The sequence below is a fragment of the Blennius ocellaris genome (assembly GCF_963422515.1).
Source record: "Blennius ocellaris genome assembly, chromosome: 3".
Classification (NCBI taxonomy): Eukaryota; Metazoa; Chordata; class Actinopteri; order Blenniiformes; family Blenniidae; genus Blennius; species Blennius ocellaris.
Genome location: NC_137652.1, coordinates 18,238,983 through 18,259,584, shown reverse-complemented (window position 1 = coordinate 18,259,584; position 20,602 = coordinate 18,238,983). Strand labels below are relative to the sequence as shown.

General features: G+C 40.1%; 3 protein-coding genes across 3 annotated transcripts in view; 1 reads left to right on the top strand and 2 right to left on the bottom strand.

Annotated features, from left to right (window-relative positions):
- Positions 1–2,949: 2,949 nt before the first annotated feature.
- Positions 2,950–4,631, top strand: pvalb7 (parvalbumin 7; the record flags this gene model as incomplete). Its single annotated transcript, XM_080519224.1, has 4 exons — positions 2,950–3,013; positions 3,105–3,234; positions 3,332–3,441; positions 4,606–4,631. The coding sequence occupies exons 1-4, from the start codon at positions 2,953–2,955 to the stop codon at positions 4,629–4,631; spliced, it is 327 nt and encodes a 108-aa protein (XP_080375350.1). The 5' UTR covers positions 2,950–2,952.
- Positions 4,632–5,973: 1,342 nt separating this feature from the next.
- On the bottom strand, positions 5,974–15,684 carry baiap2l2b (BAR/IMD domain containing adaptor protein 2 like 2b; the record flags this gene model as incomplete). Its single annotated transcript, XM_080517263.1, has 14 exons — positions 5,974–6,049; positions 6,847–6,890; positions 6,976–7,279; positions 7,709–7,774; positions 8,262–8,469; positions 8,582–8,684; positions 8,850–8,954; positions 9,512–9,643; positions 9,772–9,861; positions 10,979–11,050; positions 12,706–12,767; positions 14,116–14,202; positions 15,472–15,547; positions 15,631–15,684. The coding sequence occupies 14 exons, from the start codon at positions 15,682–15,684 to the stop codon at positions 5,974–5,976; spliced, it is 1,479 nt and encodes a 492-aa protein (XP_080373389.1).
- A 3,077-nt stretch (positions 15,685–18,761) lies between these two features.
- Positions 18,762–20,602, bottom strand: part of LOC308144604 (extracellular serine/threonine protein kinase FAM20C-like) — a gene marked incomplete at both ends in the record, with an annotated part of 44,860 nt that continues 43,019 nt past the window's right edge. The window contains 3 exons of the mRNA XM_080515764.1: positions 18,762–19,044; positions 19,915–19,974; positions 20,074–20,155. Of these exons, the coding sequence (XP_080371890.1) occupies positions 18,762–19,044; positions 19,915–19,974; positions 20,074–20,155 (425 nt within the window). The remainder of the gene's footprint in view (positions 19,045–19,914; positions 19,975–20,073; positions 20,156–20,602) is intronic.

The window sequence follows — 20,602 nt, the reverse complement described above, 5'->3', positions numbered from 1 at the left end:
CGTTTACAAATGCTATTAGTTCCAATTATGAACATTTACAGATATGCTCATGATGCTGTCTATGTATTACAGACCTTCATAAAGAGTGTCACCACCTCCTCTGCTGCAGTCACGAAGCAGGTGTTGATCTGAAAAGGATGTTTTGTTGGCTTGTGAGCCTGCAGTAACAGGTGCACACAGTCATGGCAACATTACAGCAACTTTAAAAAGAGTGGCTGATGCATAGCAAGTATTCCTTGAAAAGAAGGGCTGGGACTCCTTCGAGCAGAATATTATTTTTGAATAATGCACATGGCTCACAGATTGTTGATCTGACTCTTTCATTTCTATGCCAGTGTAAACTTTTTTATTTGCACTTGACAAGGAAAGAAATGATTTAATTTTAACCATTAACAGGCTGAGAAATGACTCTTTACCATCAGACTTCTGAACTCAAAGCAGTTACATAGTGTAACTTTTGATGGTTTTAATAATGCTTACGTGCAATCCTCTGCCCATATTTATTCTATTTTATTGTTGTTCTTTTTTAATTTTATTACCTCTCACACTATATCATATATATCTTGCCTCTTGTTGCATATATTTTTTTAATATTCTTGCTTTACATGTACATTGGAAATTAATTATTTGTTTTTAATCTACCTTGCTACCAATGCAATGTTTTTCAATTAAATTCAACCGTTCACAAATAGATCTGCTGCAAGCTTTAAAAAATGACCTTACTTATCTCCATAGTGACTCACGCTCTTCACTGATGGATAAATAACATGAAAAAAAAGCAAAAGTAAGGGAAATGGCTGCATAGTGAAGGAAAGTAAGGAGGCAATCAATTCAAATCGTGTTATAACAATGACAACAGTAAAGTTTTTGCAAGCAAAAAATCCTGTCAATATTACATTCAGTTGCAGGAATGTTGTTGACCCAGGGATGCCTGAGATGCTGTTCGACCGCAAGAGATTTTTTTTTTACTTTTAATGACATTGGCGGGATGCCTGGAACCAGAACATCTTGCTGTTCCTCGGCTGGAGCTGTCAGTCACTGAGCACCGCTAATGAACAGAGGAGGAATATGAAGCAGCTACCCGGGTGTTTCTGTCTGAAATCCTCCAGGAGAAAGCAGAGTCCTGATGGCATCAAGGCCTTCTATTTAAAAGACATGATCTCAAAGAAAGGCGGGAGTGGGTGGGTGGGTGGTGAACTGTTACTCCTAAAACACCAAATAGATGCTCACTAATTGGCTTTCGCTGCCAAAAGTCAGACTTTTGACAGGTGTGGAGGAAGCTGAGCCAGTATTTGGCTGAGGTCAAGATGGAGTAAATAATTCTTTTGGACAAATACAGGCATGTCTGCAACTTGAGGGACAGTGCACTTTTGTTCTCAAATAGCGAAAACACTAATTAAAATCATTCAGCTCCATTCTGACACCTGATACTTATGGATTACTGCAGTGAATTGTAATTAAGAGGGAATTACTTTTTGTTGAACAGGGATGAATATATTTCATATTTGATTTGATTATTTTGGCCATTATCATTGTTTCTGTTCTACGTCTTTTGTTACAGTCTATTGATGTGATCTAGTTTAAGACTTGATATGTTTTGATCAATTTACTATGAAATAATTTTTATGCAAATCAAAAGAAGAAAAACACACTGGAGGCTGAATGTTTTCAATGAAAATAAATCAAATTACTCCTATATTAAGACAACCACAGAGTCGATCAATAAAATAGTTTGTTTGGGTTTTTTTTAATGAAGTTTAGGCTTAATCTACATACTAAGAAAGATTTTAACATAATTAAAAATTAAGTAAATTACGGGACAAATATTTTCAGATGGTAGAAAACACTCAGTTGTGCATATTATGTTTGATAACAGCTTATGTCAGGGGAGTCAAACAACAAAACAGTCACATCATTTTAGGCATATCAGATGTTTAAATATTCCAAACATAAATCACATAACCATAAAAAAACAAACAAACAAACAAAAAACATGGCCTTAAAACTAGATCATCAAAATGCAAACACTTTCAGATTTAAATCCTGGGCATTTTTCTCTGTGTGCATGAATGTTAATAAATTTAGTAAAATGCAGTCAGATGTACTGACTAAAAAGGTGTGTGTGTGTGTGTGTGTGTGTGTGTGTGTGTGTGTGTGTGTGTGTGTGTGTGTGTGTGTGTGTGTGTGTGTGTGTGTGTGTGTGTGTGTGTGTGTGTGTGTGTGTGTGTGTGTGTGTGTGTGTGTATAAATAGTGAAGTGTGGCTTCGATGGAGTGTAAATGGCAAGTGGAGGAGGATCAGAAGCTGTGGAGGAGCAGGTGGATGTTTCGTGCGGAGGAAAGCATGCTGGAGAGAGGATTTCGATATGTATCTGTGTTGGGAAACTGAAGCCACTGAGCTTTTTTCAGGTCCACCGGGCCACTTTTTTCCTCTTCTGGCGCTCCAGGGATCAACTCAACAAGATTCACCAGTCAGTTCAACCATCATCCAGCTGTTTCTTGGCTCCACTGGTGAACTGTGGCATCTCATGGAGAATCTGAATTACAATATTTGTCTTCTTCTGGCTGCTCACTTGTCTCTTCTCAGTGACATCTCAGTTCTTTGCAGTCAAGGATGAGACTGTGCTTTTTCTGAGCCACACACATTCTGGAAGAGCTGGAGAAGATTTTTTTTATGAGATGTGATTATTGGAAATAGAGTGTCTGCTGATAATATAACAAGAGAAGGTGTCCCCATTTCAAGCAATGGACTTAAATCTTCCCCCCTGATTGTGCCAAGTTCCTGAGAATGCATCTTTCGGATGTTCTCAAAGGCACCTCAGGGTCAAAACTCTGCTTGTGTCTGTTTTGTGCATCATTGCTGATGACAAACAGTTACATGGCATTTATGGTGTTATTCTTTTGTGCCAAACATTATGCATCTACACTCTCTTCTCTTTTCTCCAGCTGGCAAAATGGTAATGACGGATCTCTTAAAACCTGAAGAGATCAAGAAAGCTCTTGGTGCTTTTGCAGGTTTGTAACGTTTACTTTTTTTAAATCTTATTTGTATGCTAACGGCCATTCTCTTGACTGAATTTGTATTTTTGTGTTTTCCCTTTCACAGCAGAAACATTCGACCCTAAAAAGTTTTTTGAAATGGTTGGGATGAAGGCCATGACGGCTGAAAACGTCAAGAAGGTCTTCCAGGTTCTGGACGTGGATGGTAGCGGGTTTATAGAAGAGGAGGAGCTCAAGTGAGGGACTCACCCACATACCACTGGCTTTTTCGAGGAAAAAGACCAATCAGGTCAATAACCTGCTTTCAAGTTAACTTTCTCTACTATTCCTCAGGTTTGTACTGAAGGGCTTTTCCAAAGAGGGCAGAGATCTGACTGATGCAGAAACGAAAGAATTCCTCACAGCCGCAGACAAAGATGGAGATGGAAAGATCGGCATCGATGGTGAGAGAAATGAGAAATCCTTTAGAGGAAAGAACCAGAGCCAGAACCATTACGATGTGTAGGCTTAAAGAGGATTAACAGAACACACCAGCGAGAAATTTGTTCTCTTAATCTAATCTGCTTCTTGAGGCAAAAAGCATGTTACTAATGGTTGCGTTACTGCTGAGTTTCCAAAACCAGAAAGAAAAAAAAATCATGAATTCAAGATATCAGCTAAGATAAGATCAGACTATAATAATCCCACATAGGTATATTCATTATCTTGAGATCAATTAGCAAAGAGTTACTTTAATTTATAACACCTCACCTTTCATTTTGTAATCGCTATCTCATCATTATTATTATTATTATTATTATGGAAGCAGGATGAAAATAGTGCCATCAGGTCACTGCGAATTTGACTGGAGTGCATAATTTATTTCCATTTCTGATGTTGACGCATAAAAAGCCATCATGTTGAGCGATTTGCTTATTGCACTTTTTTGAAATGAGAAGTTCCACATCGTTTGGATGTCATTATTTACCCTTACTTATGGTTGGTTAGCATTTATATGTGAGTAGCGTTTCTTCCATTGATACAATGATGGAGTCAGAGAATTTTCCAAAAGTTCCACCTGGGGAGCGATTTTCAAGTAGTTCCGTTGCTATTGTTTGTTGCTCCAACGCATGTGTAGTCGGAGTGCACAGTTACAAAAAGTAGCCTGCATGCGGCCGACCGCAAAGGAGACGACGCAGACCCTACGCATGGAGTTGGATGACGATATTCACATCACACAGACCAACGCAGACTCTATACACACGTCGACGCAGAGAGTTTATTCAGTCCCTAAACTGACAAAGTTTTCCTTTTCACTTGAAAACATTGTGTTAATGGTGGTAAAGTCTCCGTAGTCTGCTGTTAATGAAGGTTAAATGAAGCCGGTTTTGACTTGACAGAAATTTACTCCCTCTCAAAGTCTTTCTTTGACACTATGTCTTTAAGTATTTTAAAATTTGGCTTAAAAACTGACTCATTTAATGCTGTGATTGTATAAATGTTCCCACGTGTTTGGTTGAATTCCTCATCGATGTTCAGGAGAAAACTCTGGGATCTATGTCTCAAAATCTACAAATGTAATTTGTATTAGTTTTTTTTTCATACTTTTGTCCTCTTTGTCTTCACAGAGTTTGAAGCCATGGTGCATGAGTAGGGGAAATCAGAACAACACCTCTTTCTTCGTCCTCCACCCTCTTCATCCCTGCATTCGTTTTTATTTATTTTTGGTAACTGTCACCTTCAAACTCTTCTTACCTTTCTCTGGACCCCAACGCGTTGAGCAGGACCATGTCTGCTCTCAACAAAAAGCTGGCAGGGGAGTTTCCACGAAGAGGAACATATAGACATAACAGGCACCTGTTTCACTTTTAATTTTTTATATATATTTAACCACACACGCTGTATGGATCGCAGAATAATTTCTTGATGATATCATGGGGATAGTTTGTGCTCTGAAAACAGGTGGTGCTAGTGTTGTAGATGGTGTAGATGTTATGAAGACTCCTTAAATCTTAATTTGCTTTTACTCTGTGTATTTTAGGTTGTGCATTTTGTCTTGGTTGTTCACACATCAGAGCACTTTCCTCCCACACCTCCTTCTCATCCACCTTTTTCTCTCACCTCACCTCCGATCCACCTCCTCCACACTCCCTGCCTCTGATCAGATGCTATAGAAGATAAAAATCATATATTTAAAGAGAGCTGTGAAAAGTGAGAAGATCTCAGTAAGAAATGAAAATAAAAGGAAAACTTGAGCAACTGTGTGTTTACTTATTACTCGCTGCGAACATGAAACATTAAATCCACAAAGGACATTACAAAATATCACAGGACAAAGAGAATTGCAAATTTCAGGTGAGTATTTGGGAAATGATGCCTGTTGCATTTTTAGAAAATCAATATGGCTCAAGTCTATGTGTGGAGCCAGTGGTTATGAAAACCCAAAAGGAACGCTCTGGCCTGGTAGTTATTCATTCTAAACTTTAAAAAGAAAAGAAAGAAAGCTCTGACTTTAAACCACATCAAGCTTTCCTTTTTGGAAACTTCTTTTTTTAATACGAACAAAGTATAAGCAATGAGGCTGGTGTCAAATTACAGGCACTTCATCCTGCATGTCAACAGACTCAGTGCACTTGACAAAAGATTGAAAAAAAATGTTTTCAGGAAGTTGCTCCAGAAAAAGGATGAATGAAGATAAATACAGAATTTTTTGAATTGCCATATTGAAATGCGGCTCTATAATTAAAGTCTTAACATGTGCATAAAAGTAATGTAAAAAAAAAAAAAAAGTTGTTAAAACTACAATTCTAGTTAATATCTAATCACTTTTTTCTTTTGGTACAAGAAACCTGATATAACACTGTAACACTTGTCTTATTTATCACTCTGCATGCCTGCTCGTGACCATCTGGATCACTGCCTTCACTTTTAACATGACACACCGTCACCCCCCCCCCCCCCCACCCAAGAACCGGATCTGTCCTAGTGGCGACAGATCAGTGGATCCGAGGAGCAGACCTGTCATTGGTGGTGGTGGGGCGAAGCTTTACTGTGGCAAAGGGGTTTGTGCCTCTGAAACGAGAGGATGTCGGAAAATGTTACACAATACCGTGCATGCTCAGCTGACTTCTGCAAACACAAAAGAACCGCATACACACACACACATTTATAGACAGTACAGGTTGGGAAAACCGACACCCTCGACCCCAGCCTGAGGATGGGAAGATCTGACCGTTGGAGAGACAGAGGTCAGTTTTGTTCAATATTTATAAAAGAAAATATATATTTAAATGTCGGTTCATTAAGGTGAACACCTCCTAAAAAGCATAATTGTAAACCAGGGGTGTCAAAAATAAGGCCCGTGGACTAAAACCGCCCTGCAAGAGGCGTCAGTGCACCAAATTTCTTTTACATAAATTCAAAGGGTATTCTGCCGGTCCAAAACACTCAAGACAAAATTGGGCCACAACGTGGCCCTTGAACAAAATGTATTTGGTGCTGCTATTGTAAGCAATGAAATCAATCATCCATTAGAATCTGCATGTACACCTGGTTAGCCAGAGCTACTATGAGCATGCCAAACCTATAGGGGGCAGTGTAACGAGAAGCATGAAGCCATGATAGCCAATCAGAATCCTGGAAAAAAACATGACATCACAAACTGTGATATAAATATCCGCCTACCCCCCTTTAGAAGCCAACGGAGACACAGAGTTTATCCAGATCTCTACTGTGGCCAAAGTATTCAAGAATCATTGTTTGTGGTGAGTCGTACCTGCCTTTATGTGTAAATACACAGCCCAAATGTAAAGAATAATATCACAGTTTTTTCAAATACCCGGTACATGTAAATGTGGCCTGAAACTCACCTGGGAAACAGTGGGTGTTCAGGGGTCCCATGGGGCATCAGAGCCTGACAAAAGAAAGAATTAAATTAATGTAGGATGATAAGTTTCCATAGAACAGACACGGAGAGACCATCCTCTTAAGATTTCTACCTGGAGGTCAGATGCTAATTCAGGGAGTGGAGAGATGGGTCGAAAATCCATCGAGCCTCGCCTGAAACCTTGTTGAGGAAGAGGCGGTGGTGGAGGAGGTGGGGGAGGGTGGTCGCTGTAGCTCTTTGTTTGTTCTGACTTCCTTTCGGGAATGGGAGAGATGGGCCTGAAGTCTACCGAGGCTCTACGGTTGGGGGTGGCCGGCGGCGGGATGTCGCCGTAACCCTTGCTCTCTGATTGGTCTGTGTAGGTTTCAGTGGAGTCCACCAAGTTGTTCATACTGTGGCTTCTTAGAGCAGCACCACTGTGAAAGTTAAGGAAGCATATTTCAGAGATTTCTAAGACTTCCACTCCCGCAAATGTCTTCACGATAAATAATTTGTTTTGGCTTTATTTAGAGTCGCTGACGTAACAAAACCTTCACACATGGAAGTGAAAAGAAGATGGCAGCCAATTCCAAAGACTTTCTACAATGAAAGAGTTCTTGAACACACTGAAGAGAAACTGGGAGATTGGCTTTAAGATAGAAACGTTTATAGCAACTTTCAGTTTGTTATTTCATTTGTTATTATGAACATTTCCAGAATGCACTATTAACATCATTGTCGGGTATAATAGAATACTTTTACTGGCACATCTGGGGTTAACCTGGACTGTATGTGAGGCCTCCAAACTAAAAAGGACTTGAAAGTCTTTTTTGTGTTCACTGTGTAGGCAGGCAGGATTTTCTCACCTTGTAGTTAAATTGTCTGAGAAATCTTCAAGAGGAGCTACGTATGCTGCAGGGAACCAGCCTTGACTGAAGGAGACGAGACAGATATTCATGAGGCAACGGTATATTCAAATATTTCTGTTTTGCCGATACAAAGTGTTGTAAATATTCCTGCAACCACTTTCTAGACTTGAAATGTATTTACTGCTCTACAAAGTCTTTAAACTATAAACTTTCAGACTGCAGTTTGACTAGCCATTCATCACTTTCTTATTATTAATGATCTAATATTGTAAAGATAAATAGATTCACCATCTCAATATGAAGTAATTACATTAGTAGATGGTGTGGGCTTTGTAAATTACAGATTAACACTGTGACTCATCTGTTACACACTGACATTTCTCTTTTCCTTCATTGTTTGAAGCATCATTTTGCTGAAACTCATAAAATAAAGTTTCGATATTTCTGAGGAAGTAAGTTCATCAAGTGAAAATGAGCCTCAGGAAATAATGCTGATTATAACACTGTTGAGCAATAATAATCTTAAAAAGGTGTCTTTCCAGCCACCCACCGCAAGCTGCTGTCGGTGCGTCCGTACAGCCAGCCGTTGCGGGGCTCTTGAACCAGCGCGATGACTGTCTCTCCCCGGTTGAAAGGCAGGAGCTTGGGGTTGGACGAGGAGGGGTGAGACACCAGGGCCCTCATGGGTCGGCCTCCCCCCAGACCCAGAGATTCACCCACTGAACTGGAGCGAGAGCGGCTGGGTAGGGGAGATGGCGCTGGAGGTGGGGAGACCGCAGAGGAAAACAGGATCAGAATGTGGGGATATGAATTTTATAGCAACAGTTACACTTTATTTCCAAGTTACACTTGGAGAAATCTAGCTCTGACCTCTAGAGGGCACTCTGCCCAGTGCCTGTTGCTCCCGCCTGGCCCAGGACATGTCTTCTTCTCTGGCCACCGTCTGCAGCAGCGAGCTCACTGAACCTCGCAGCTGAACACAACAAGGTGTCATCAAAGAGCTGAGTCCTTTGTGCAGTACATTGTGCATGTTCAAGGGGTATATTGTATTGGATGTTGCACATTTCAGTTTTTTAACTTCTATTTTGAAATCTTGTTGCACTGCTTTTGAAGAATAGAAGCCGTCAAAAGCTGCTACCTGTGCCTCTTGGTCCAGATGGGTGGGGGTTCGAGATCTCGTCCCTCTGGTCTCATTCACTTTCTCCTTCCATCCATCTGCTTTTTGCTGGAGGGACGAGCCGGTCTGAGAAAAGATGAGGGAAGAGAACACCTCATTAAATCTCAACCCGATTCTGGCAGCGACAGGATTAACACATACACGTCAGTAAATGAGACAATAGGCACCAAGACGTGACTTCAAGATGCAAACCAAGTAATTAATGTGTCATCATCGAATACTGAAACACTCAAGGTCTCAAGGAGCTTATACACAATACATTTGGCTTCACTTCCCCTTCATCTGACTGCAATACCTGAATATCAATCTTTTATTTATATGGGGAAATCATATTGTTCAAGTCTGACAGCAAAATGAAAGCATTCCACTTGATGCTGGATGGATGGATGGATGGATGGATGGATGGATGGATGGATGATGACCTATGATCTTGCTTGAGTTACAACTTGTCCTTACAACAAGGCTTCTTCATCAGGAGCATGTTAGTTTTACTCCCACCTTGTAGCAGTTTCAATTGGAGAGCATAATATTGAAAAAGGTCAACCTAAAGTTAAACCGATACTTCATTCCAACACTAAACTAACTTTCGGAGAGTTGTGTTTGCTTTAAGACTCTTTGTTTACCTTATTTATGAGAAAGAGTAGTGACTGAGTGAGGCCGCAGTGTTTCTCTGCCAGGAAGCGGTACCTCCTCTCCTCCTCCTTCAGGATCTCCTGCTGGCTCTGCCTCAGGTACAACATGTACTCACTGTTCTCCTAAGTACATGCACACGGGGAAGGTATACAGGAAATTACACACATAAGTCAGTATAGCAGCAGCAATACTGGACTTTGCGAGTCTATGGTGTGTGTGTGTGTGTGTGAGTGACAGAGAGAGAGAGTACCAGCGAGTCTCTGAACGTTCCTCGTCTGAGCTGTTTCTCCAAAGCCTCCGCCTGATTCCTCACCTCCAGCTCATAAACCCTCCGACTTCCCTGCAGCACATTGGCACTTTCATTTGAAAATATTTCTTGAGTGGTTCTGATAATGTGTCTGTGGCAGAGAGGTGATTAAGCTCCTGATGGGAATCAGGTGTGCTGCTTCACCTCTCTGCCCATGAAGGAGGAACTGCCTGGAAACACAGGTGTAACAGGCGGAAGAGACACAGACACTTGAGAGAGCCTGCAAGAAGAGCTGTGTGTGTCTGGAGGTTCAGTTCAGTTCAGTTTTACTTTAATAAAATAATGGTTTTGGGAACCCAATGGTGGCGGGCACAACTGTCTGCCATAGTGTTGCATCTCTCTTGTTCTGCTTGTTCTGCTGCTAAGATAGGATGCTCCAGCAGCTCCAGCTCCAGTATGTTGATTCATTCAACAACATGAAACTTTATTTTATATAGCCCATAAACATTACGGCTGGTTTCTGCCACCAAACTACAAAAAGTTTTTTTCACTCAGTATGTCATCCAATAGCCCAAATCGATCCAAATAATTCTCAACATGTATTAAAGAATTCAGGGTTGGAAACAGGCAAATCAAAAGAGGGTTTTTTTTTGTCATCGACAGTGGAATTTTAATATTTTAGATTCAGCAAATGAATAAACAATTATAAAAAATTGTCTTGAACATTACAATCATCTTAAATAGTAGCCATGTTTACATGGTCACTTTTCTGTCACTATGATTGAATTCTTTCTGATTCTAGGACCAGATTTTTCCATTTACATGAACATTGAATAAAGCAATTGTAATGTTGCACCACTATATATGCACTGAGATGTGACCTGATTCATTTCAGTGGATCAATCCCATAATGCTATGCACTGTGATGGTTCCTGTTTAATCAGATGGTGCAAATATAATCAGATTGAAGTGTTTACATGGTGCAAATTTAATCGGGTCGGCATTTGATTACCTTTGGCCCATGTACCCACAGCTATTGATAGTCACAATAAGTTGGAATCATAAAGTATTGAAAACATCAATATTTGCAGTCGTAGATTCATGCAGACTCTCATATGTCTGTTGCCTTCACACAGACCTTCAAACCGGCAGAAACAACATAAAAGTTTGCAGCTATAAAACATTGGCTTTCCCCCGGCTTCGAACTCACATCAATGTACTCCTCATCCAACTTGATATTCTTCTCCATTGCTTGTAAGACTTCTACCTGAAACCATCGAAACTGCAGCGGAAAGACAGACAAAGCCTCTGTGTCACGGAAACTGCCTCATTGTTCAAACAGTAGTTTTCATTATCGCATTTATTGTGTCGTTCCACCAAATCTATATGCAAATGTGCTCCTTCTGCAGGCCGGCTTATTATTCGTCTGCTGTGCTTTGATTATTCACTCCACTGCAAACCACCACAATTAAGCACAGGGGTTGGAGTGCCAGCAAGCATTTCAAGCAAAAGCAATGAAATGCAAAGAGAAAACACATTTGCTTTAACGACAAGGTCAACAGCTTCCCACACAAAGTGATCGTACAAATCAGTGAGCTCAAACATTGTGGGAAGTTTGTGGAAACAAACACTTAGTTTTGCACTTTTTCCACCTGTAATATTTTTCAGGATTTTTTTTTTCATTATTTTTGTCATTATAAGAGTTTTCAGACCCTTACTGTTCCATCTTCTATCATTCGAATGACATAAGTCTAAATATGATCCTCCCATTTATTGGGGATGTAATAATGGTTTTATTCCTTACATATTGTTGGGGATTAGAGCTGAATAGTTTTCATTATATCTGTTAGGATTAATTTATTTGAGTCTTTACGGAACCTTTTGACCATGTTGCCTTTTCTGAAGGGCTTCTGTTTGATTGATGGTGTGTTGCACTAATGGAGGACCTTTCTCAAGGTTCATCATGTACAAAAGAATTCTGAGATTCTTTCATGTTGACCTTTCAGTCTTTTATTATCTGTCTGACTCAAGCTCTTTGTCCACCATTGCTATTTGGATCAATGGGCAGATCTCACGAGGCTGTTGGTTCCTATTATTTTTTTATTATTTGTATGACACCTTGCTATTGGGAATTTGCAAATTAGATAAATGCCTTGGCACAATAATATTTTCAAAAATGCATGCACAATTTTTTTTATAGGTGCTGTTTATATTTCCAGTGAAAATGCAAAGTGTGTGAGGTTTCATGACAACAACAACCGACAGCACCCACCAGTGGTCCTACATGTAAGCTAAATCGTTTTCAAAATGTTGCCATGGAAATGTGAAACTTTTCTGAAATGAAAAGGTAAAAACGGTGCGTTTTGACTTGAAAGTTGTGTCATCGGTCCTTGTTCTCATTCAGCTCTGAAAATTTAGTTAGCTTTGCGCTTTTCCATATTGCTTCCAGGGATCATTATGTGGAGGAGTTTTTCTCCTTCAAGAGACAGATACAGCAGAATACAAGTAAAAAAACCTGCAAAAATCTCTGGTCGACTCAAAGGTTGAAATTTCAACAAGATAAGTATGACAAAGCCCACAACATAACGCAGGAGTGAAGTCAGAAGTCAAAGGCCAGAGCTGAGTGTCTCTGAAGAGAGCTGGAGAATAGCTGCGCATTAAGGCTCCTCTTTGAACAATCCTGCTCAGAAGAGTGGAAGAGTTCTCTTGAACAAAGATGTCCCAGGTGAGAAAGAAGGTTTCAAAGAAGACTTGAGGCTGCCAATACTCCCAAAGGTGCTTCTGCAAAGTATCACAGTCAGGTTTGAATATTTATGTAAATGTGATGACGTGAATTATTTTGAGCCAAAAATAAAAGGTATGAAAACTTTCTAAATCCATTACATATTGAGTGAAGACAGGTCAGCATTCATGGATATAGAAAATAAATAAACTGACCACTCCCTCCATCTCTGCCGTGAGTCTTCTCTGTGTTTCTGACATCTGGATCAGGACATCGCCTACATGTGAGAAAGAGATTAGTCCAATCAACACCATATGCATCAACACACGGATATCAGCAGGTCTCTATCATGCATTGTTTTATGTATCTGTATTCTAAAGAAGGGGTGTCAAACATAAGGCCCGTGGGCAAAAAAACAGCCAAGATGCTCCAATCCGGCCCAACAAAAGCAGATGGGGAAAATTTCAAAAGAAACACATTTCTTTGAAGTAGCAAACACAACACAACAGTGAAGTCGAGCTGAGATATCAGTGGTGCTGCCATGAAAGCGAGCAAAATATCACTGGCCTCAAAGTCATGCTGTCAGAGTGAGTTTGTAAATAGATGCATAACACAATGGCTTTTTGGACATGTCACTCTATTTTGCACCAGCAGGTTTCAGTAAAATTGGATTTATGTTGATGTTGTAGTTATTTTCTATTGTAATTATTTGGTTTTGTAAAATTATAAACATTTTCTCCAAGTGTACTCTGTACTGTAAAGGTTTCATGGCACTATTTTATTGGTCCATCCCACTCAAGATGGAATTTTTCTTTATGTGTCCCGTGAACTAAAATTTGTTTGACACCCCTCCTTCAAAGCATCTAAAAGCATCATGATGTTTGTTCAGATTACTCATTTTCAAACATATGCATTGATGTACAGCTATAAGATCATTCTGTATGGATTCAAGAAAATCTTTGTGGGACTGTCGGTAATATGATGACAGTTTCAGGACGACTGGAGACATGAGGAGTTTTTCGATCAGCCGTCATCACTACAATGGTGGAAAGTTAACCAAGCCTTCATGGTACTGCTTCTGCTTCTGGCCTCGTCTACTCTCATGGATAGTGCTTGAGCTAATGAACTGAGTGCAGCTGAAAGGCTGACCTAATTTATAATTCAAGGGCCGCCACTCAATCAGGCCCCTGGTCACGCTGCGGCTCCCTGACCTTCTCAGTTGGCCAGCCTCGTAGAGCCACATGTTGTGCGGTGCCAGCACCAGCACACACACACACTTTGAATGGCGGCGCGCTAACATAATGCTAATTACCCTTAACAATGTTATCACACGGGATCTGGGTGAAAGTGAAGCTCGTGGAAAATGTGCACTCATGCATGCACTAATATCACTAGTATTGGAAGCACATGACTCACAGACAATGAGACGGGCACAAGGGGCCAGTGGGATGCAGATCTTTGTAGGTTATAGAGTTTGCATGGTATTCAAACATCTCGGACACATCACAACAACTGGGCCTGACATTTATTTGATGGAGCACTTGACCGTCTCTTGGGGGTGAAACCTGTTTAGTAATCACTTTTTAAAAATAAGCAGACACACACATTTGAACACACACTGTTACCAAGTGAGCGGGATGACAGTGTGTGAAGTGCCTGGTCCCCCATCTTCGCCACTGCACTGAAGTAGGCCTCACTGCAAACAGCAAGGGCTGCACCACACACACACACACACACACACACACACACACACACACACACACACACACACACACACACACACACACACACACACACACACACACACACACACACACACAGACAAATTTATCAATCCTCTACGGAAACATGGCAGTCAATTGTAACTGACAATACTGCAATACTTTACATGACAATGCTGCAAGTGGAAATTCCTCGTTTTGGCATTTCCGTTTCATAAAACTAGTTTTCATGTTGGGCCACTAGTGGGGGCTGTTGGGAAGGGTTTTTTGTAATGAAACCCCTATAAACATGCCCACAGAGATCAATGTGCTATAATCCTTAGCAATGATGAATACAAAGACATTTGTATGGACAGACGATGAAGTTGGATTGCTTTTTTGGGTGACTCTCTTAGTTTAAAGCTACCAAGTCCCAGGAGAATTTGGACTGGGAGTGATGGGACTCTATTGTTGTTATTATCCATCGACTCACACATGTGCAGAGGAAGTATTTACTACTGCCAATGTTGGTATGCACAGTAGTGGCATTTTCAGAAAGTTGTTTTTTACCCCGTTTCCATGATGACAGAGTTAGAGCATTGTCAAAAAGTTCCACCTTGGAAGCCGTTTTCAAAAAGTTGCATTTTCAGTGGCTCCAAGCACCATTGTTGTGTAAACAGACACCCCAAAACACCAATAAAGGTTTTTATTTTATCGTGTAAACAGGGCCTGAGTCAAACAATTCGAGTTTCGTCAATTGTGAACATGAGTTTCGCAGTGTCGACATGCGATATGTGATTTTGGTCAAAGTTCTGTGCCACTTAGGATAGTTTTACCACTTTGCCCTGTTGCCCTGTGACTGACAGCATGGTCCTGTTTTATCGAGCAGAGAGGTGCATTAATCATGTATGCTGCTCGCCAAATTAACAATGTATCACATATGATAATTGGTTAGAGAAACGTAGAGAGGAACGATTAGCGAGGTCAGACAAGAAAATGCAACGTGATGCATACAAATGCTCAGTTGTAAATTAATAACAGAAAGAAAACTGTTGTTGTGAGCGGCATTCAGGTTATTGTGACTTGTCTGATCTGTCAATCACATCTGTAAAATCCCCACATGTTACCTTTGCCAATATCAACAATAAGAAAGGCAACATTTGTCTTTAAGTCTTATTTCACAGATGATTTGCTGATACTTCAACTTTGCACAATCACACATTATGATGACTGAACACTGAGTGCTTTGTTTATAAGATTGTTATTCACAAACTCACAAACCTTGGAAAGCTTTAACGTAGCTGGTCCCAAGTGCAACAAGTTTCTCGAGGCCCGGGTTGAACTGCTCCATCAGGTTCTGTGGTAACAGAAAATCCACACTGAGATGTTCACGAAACTGAACCACAACAAACTGGTGACAAAAAGACGATGTTAACTCACCGAATAGATGGTTAAAGTTGATTTGTGTAGCTGGTCACTGCTGACTCCAGACATAGTGACTATTTTCAAAGATAATATATTAAAAATACACACAAAAAAACCCAAAGATGAACCCGCAAAAACACCGTCAGAGACAGAGAAAACTTCTGTATAAAGTTTGTGTTCCCATTCAAACTGGTGAAGATATTTCAATAGAGCTTTCTCTTCCTCTTGCTATCAGTGCTTTAAAGCAGTGAAAGTGACCTTCACGGTGGCCCTGCTTCTTCAGCTGCTGCTCAAAAGACGGGTGGAATGATAGCGCTTTCTCCTCTCCCTCTTTCCCTCCTTCAGTCATTCATTAATGAGCTCTTTTAACCGCCCCTTGTCATCAGCAGTTTTCATGGAAAGAGCGCACAAGCAAGCGCGAGGAAGACTAAAAAGGAGGAGGTGTCATCGATATGACCGGGCCAGGTGAATTATTGATCGGAACCGTGAAAGGAAAGGAGGAGGAGGACAGCCAGCTGGTTAACCAGCTGTGACGTAAGCTCACACCTGAAGGGAGGGAGCGCCTCGACTTAGCTGCCTGTAAAAACAAAGCCACATGTTTCGTACTTAAATCTGTTGGATATAAAAGACAACTTGAAGTTGGAATCTACGTTGCTGGGTTGCTGCTCCTTGTCAACACTGACTGAAACCCTGTTAAAGATGAATCACTCACCGAAAATCAGATGCACAATCTTCATAAATTTACTCTGATTCTTTTAAGCGATATGGGGTAAGTGACCATATACAGCCACTTCCAGCTTTTTCTTGCTTCCAAAAAAGTAATAATTATAGAACATGTCACTGTTCAGTTTTTCAGCCAATGAGAATTTTGTTTTTTTAAATCTCATTTAGAGGTTTTTTTTTTAACAAGTTCTGGAGTTATAGGAGAAGTATCTTGGACATTTCATTGTATTTTGCATTAGAAAGTTTTGCCTTTATGTCGACATTGAATGAATTTTTGTTTGTAATTATTTTGGAGTTTATGAAAAATCTAGATATTTTCATCACGTATACTCTGCACCACAACAGAGAAAGACTTTAGCATTTAAATTGAAAAGTTATTATTGCAAAATGCTGCCATTCCGGGCCACTCAAGATGAAATTGAGCTGCATGTGGCCCCTGAACTAACATGGGTCCCTGCTCTAGATGTTTATATGTGAGGAACAGCAAAAATGGTCAAGTGTTAAAGGTTTAAACTGGTTTAAAATGTGCAGCTTTTTATGGAGGGTGAAGTATGTCTGACCAAGGAGAAGTGGTGAATTAATGACAGCATCATAGATGGTCAAGATTCAATGATGCACATAAACCCATAAAGATCCAACACTACAACTTCTTTTACTTATAGGATTTACTCCCAACACCCAGGTGTCATGGTTGATCTGTATAAATGAGATGTTTCCAGCATTATAGCTAATAAGTTAAACAGGAAATAGATGAAATATAATATTACAAGGAATTCTAAAATACCATGTCCCATTCTGCTGTAAAGGTTTCTTTGGTCAGAGCGATACTTTTGAAGATGGCTCCTAATAAAGTAAGCTGATATATCTCAGTTTGCCAGCAGTTGAGAAGTCAGTGTTCCATTTTTAAAAGCATGACACAATCCGACACTTCCTCCAGCAAGCAGCCGCATCATGTTCCAACTGAAGTGATGCACATAGAAAGTTCAGCGGGTTTAGTGGGCATGAATGAGCCAAAGGCAGACAAATAAAAGACGTTTGGTTTTTGTCTTCTTGGCTTCCATCTCATCAGATGAGACGCTCCCACCTGCTACCTTATCTGACCTTACTCAGGCTGTGTTCAGTGGTTCACACTCTGGTCATTGAAATACAATTGGATGAAGTTTGCAATTAACAACCCGACCAAGTGGGGGGAAATCTGGTCCATGTGACAAGTTTTTAATCAAGCTTGTGTTTTTTTGCTGTTAGCTTGATGCCAGCGCTCATCAGGATTACGGGGAAGTTTTCTGTGCTATGTTTTTGTGTCCTCATTCAGACTGCTCCACACAGTGTGTTGCATGCTGGTGACAGCTATAAATCCTCCGCCTGTCACAAAGAGAGGAGGCGAGTTTGAGGTGAGGACATGAAATATTTCACACGTGCATTAAAAAATCAGAGGGTACAATTTAAAATATATGAGATGCTTTTGATGTTTTTGTACTCTGTGGTTGAAGCACATGGAATTCTCTTTAAAAGAAACTTGACTCCTCTCCTGTCATGTCAGGTCAACTTTCATTACAAGCATTAGAATCAGAGAGCTGTCCATTGAAAAAAACCTTCACAAGTTTGTTTTTTCATATTTTTAGTATCCAAAAGCCACATTTTCTTTTGAAATACAAAATTACAAGAAACCAAAGCCCAGTTTACACAACAATATTTTCATGTGAAAACATGACAATGGTGCTCAGTGCCACTGCAAATAGAACTTTTGAAAATAGCTCCCAAGGTGGAACTTTTTGAAAACACCCCGACTCCGTCTCAGTGGAAACAGACAAAACGCAACTTTTCTGAAAAGCTGCTATTGCACATGCGCACCACGGCTGTAGTTACCAGTGATAGTTTTTCTGCACATGTGCAAGTCGATGGAATGGAATGTTTATAGCCTATTGAGCTCAAACGTGTGTGTGTGTGTGTGTGTGTGTGTGGGGGGGGGGGGGTTATTACAAATACAATCAACGGTGCCAACCCATGGTCTGGCATGCTAACAACATTGTTTTCAGTGTTTCTGCGTAAGTGGACATCATTTTCAAAATGTTGTGCAAATGCAAAACCTTTCTGAAAACAAAAAAAAAAACTTGTTGCGGTTTCACTTGAAATATTGTGTAAACGGGGTCTTAGTCGATCGGTTCATGTAAATCTGACATGACACCAGAAACCTTTTTTGTCAAAGTGAAGACAATACAGTACACAAACATTGTGCAAGTGACTGTTTATTTGCATCCACATTTGAATTCCCTAATTTTTTACATGTAAATTCTATTTTCTTTTCAATACTGAATCCTGCATGCTATAATATTACACAGTCCACAACAAATGGACCTAGCCTGGAAGGAGAACAATGTTAGTTTCCAACTTTGACAGAATCTCAAACATATCGCGTAAATATATCATCGATCTATGAGGCCGCTCTTTCCCGCAGGAGTGACCACACCTTGCAAATTGCCGATGTCATCGTAAATAACCTCTTCACCTCTCTGTTGTTTTTGGCAACGACTTACAGTCTTAAGCACAGTGTTCAAACGTCGATCAAGAGCAGCAAGGTGGGGCTCTGCCAGCAGGGGGGCCATGCTGTGAAGAGGATCACGGGAAAGTGAGGCTCTCATGACGTCGCTGAGACGATACTGAGGCATCGACAGGAGACGCAGGCGAAGCCAAGTGGAACGACGGATTCTAGGGCAAAACAAGAGAAGAGGGAACAATACAAGTTAGTTATGGACCACAGTGAGTAGGAAAGACAAGAAATTGATGGAGAAGTGTGACAAATAATATCTGACATTAGGTTTTTATCATTGAGCTTGTAATACAGTGATATGCTGTTTGATTTAGATATAATAGTGAATCAGATGAACCTGTTTCTCATTGTTTACAGATGTCATGTGTGGCGTGCATAGCTTTGTGTACGTTGAGGTTCCAGATTCTAAAGCAAACCATAAAAAGACACTCTATACCAGAGGTGTCACACTCTTTTAATTTCAGGGACCACATACAGCCCAAGTTTCATCTTGAGTGGGCCAGATCAGTAAAGTAGTGACATATAAACCTTTAAATTTAAACTCTAATGTTGTTTTTTTTCTTTGTTGTGGCGCAGAGGATACGTGATAAAAAAAAATTTATTTTCACATGACCAAACAATTACTGCTGAAGATGACTACAATTTTCAACCAATAGTCAATTCTTATGATTTGTTTCTGGTGCAAAATACAGTAAAATGTCCAAGAAACTTCTTCTATAACAAACGCGTTAGCCATGTTTTTCCAAACTCAGCGTGACAGCATGGCTTTGAGGCTACTTTGCGAGCAGTGAGGTAACTATCTTTCACGACAGCATCACCAAAAGCTCAGCTTTGGTTTCAGCCTTATCTTGTGTCTGCCACATTTATGAAGTAGCTTTAACTACACACAGTTAAAAAGAAAAAGAAAAAAAAGTATCCATCACCTAAGAAACATGGCTATTCTTTTCACAACGATGCACAAACAGTCATATCTATCACTTTAGACGTGAGTAACAATCTTCTCTGCTGTGTGACACTCTTGCCTGTACCTGCAGCACTGTTTCAGTGGAACCAAGATGGATGGCTCGTCTTTGGAGTGACGCCCAAATCTGTAGAGATAACAGGGACGCAGTTATAGCCCTACTAACAGCTGAATCAAGAGAACACTGGCAGACAAAACTAAATCAGCAAACAAGAGAACTACTCACCCTCTTCCGTTGTCAAGGTGAAGAAGAAACGTGTTGTTCCCAAAGTTTTCAAAAGTTTCATAGTGGTGCCTGTCCATGTTACCTTGAGGAAGATGGAGAGGCATTTATGTCGTATTAGAAGTGGTTCTTTATATTTTGTTCTCGTTTGTGTGGGTGCAAAAAACAAAACTGACACCAAAATCAGATTGAGTCCTATTTTATTGAGATTTATCACCTTTCCCCAATCTTGTGAGTGAGAAGGTATTACACAAGAAAGGAACAAAAACTATACAGAATGTACTTGTAAAACTTCTTCAAAGGTTTTCTTAGAGCCCGATATGTAACAACCCAAATTGTTCTAAAAAATAATGTAATAAAAAAAACTAAATGTAATAACTGGTTTATAATGTAACAAGAGTGCTGAGCCCAAAATGTAGTGAAAGAAAATGTAATAATACCCACAACGTAATAATTGGTCAATAATGTAACACGACGCTGAGCCCAAAACTTAAAAAAAAAACTTTTAATATTACATTATTAGTATCAACAT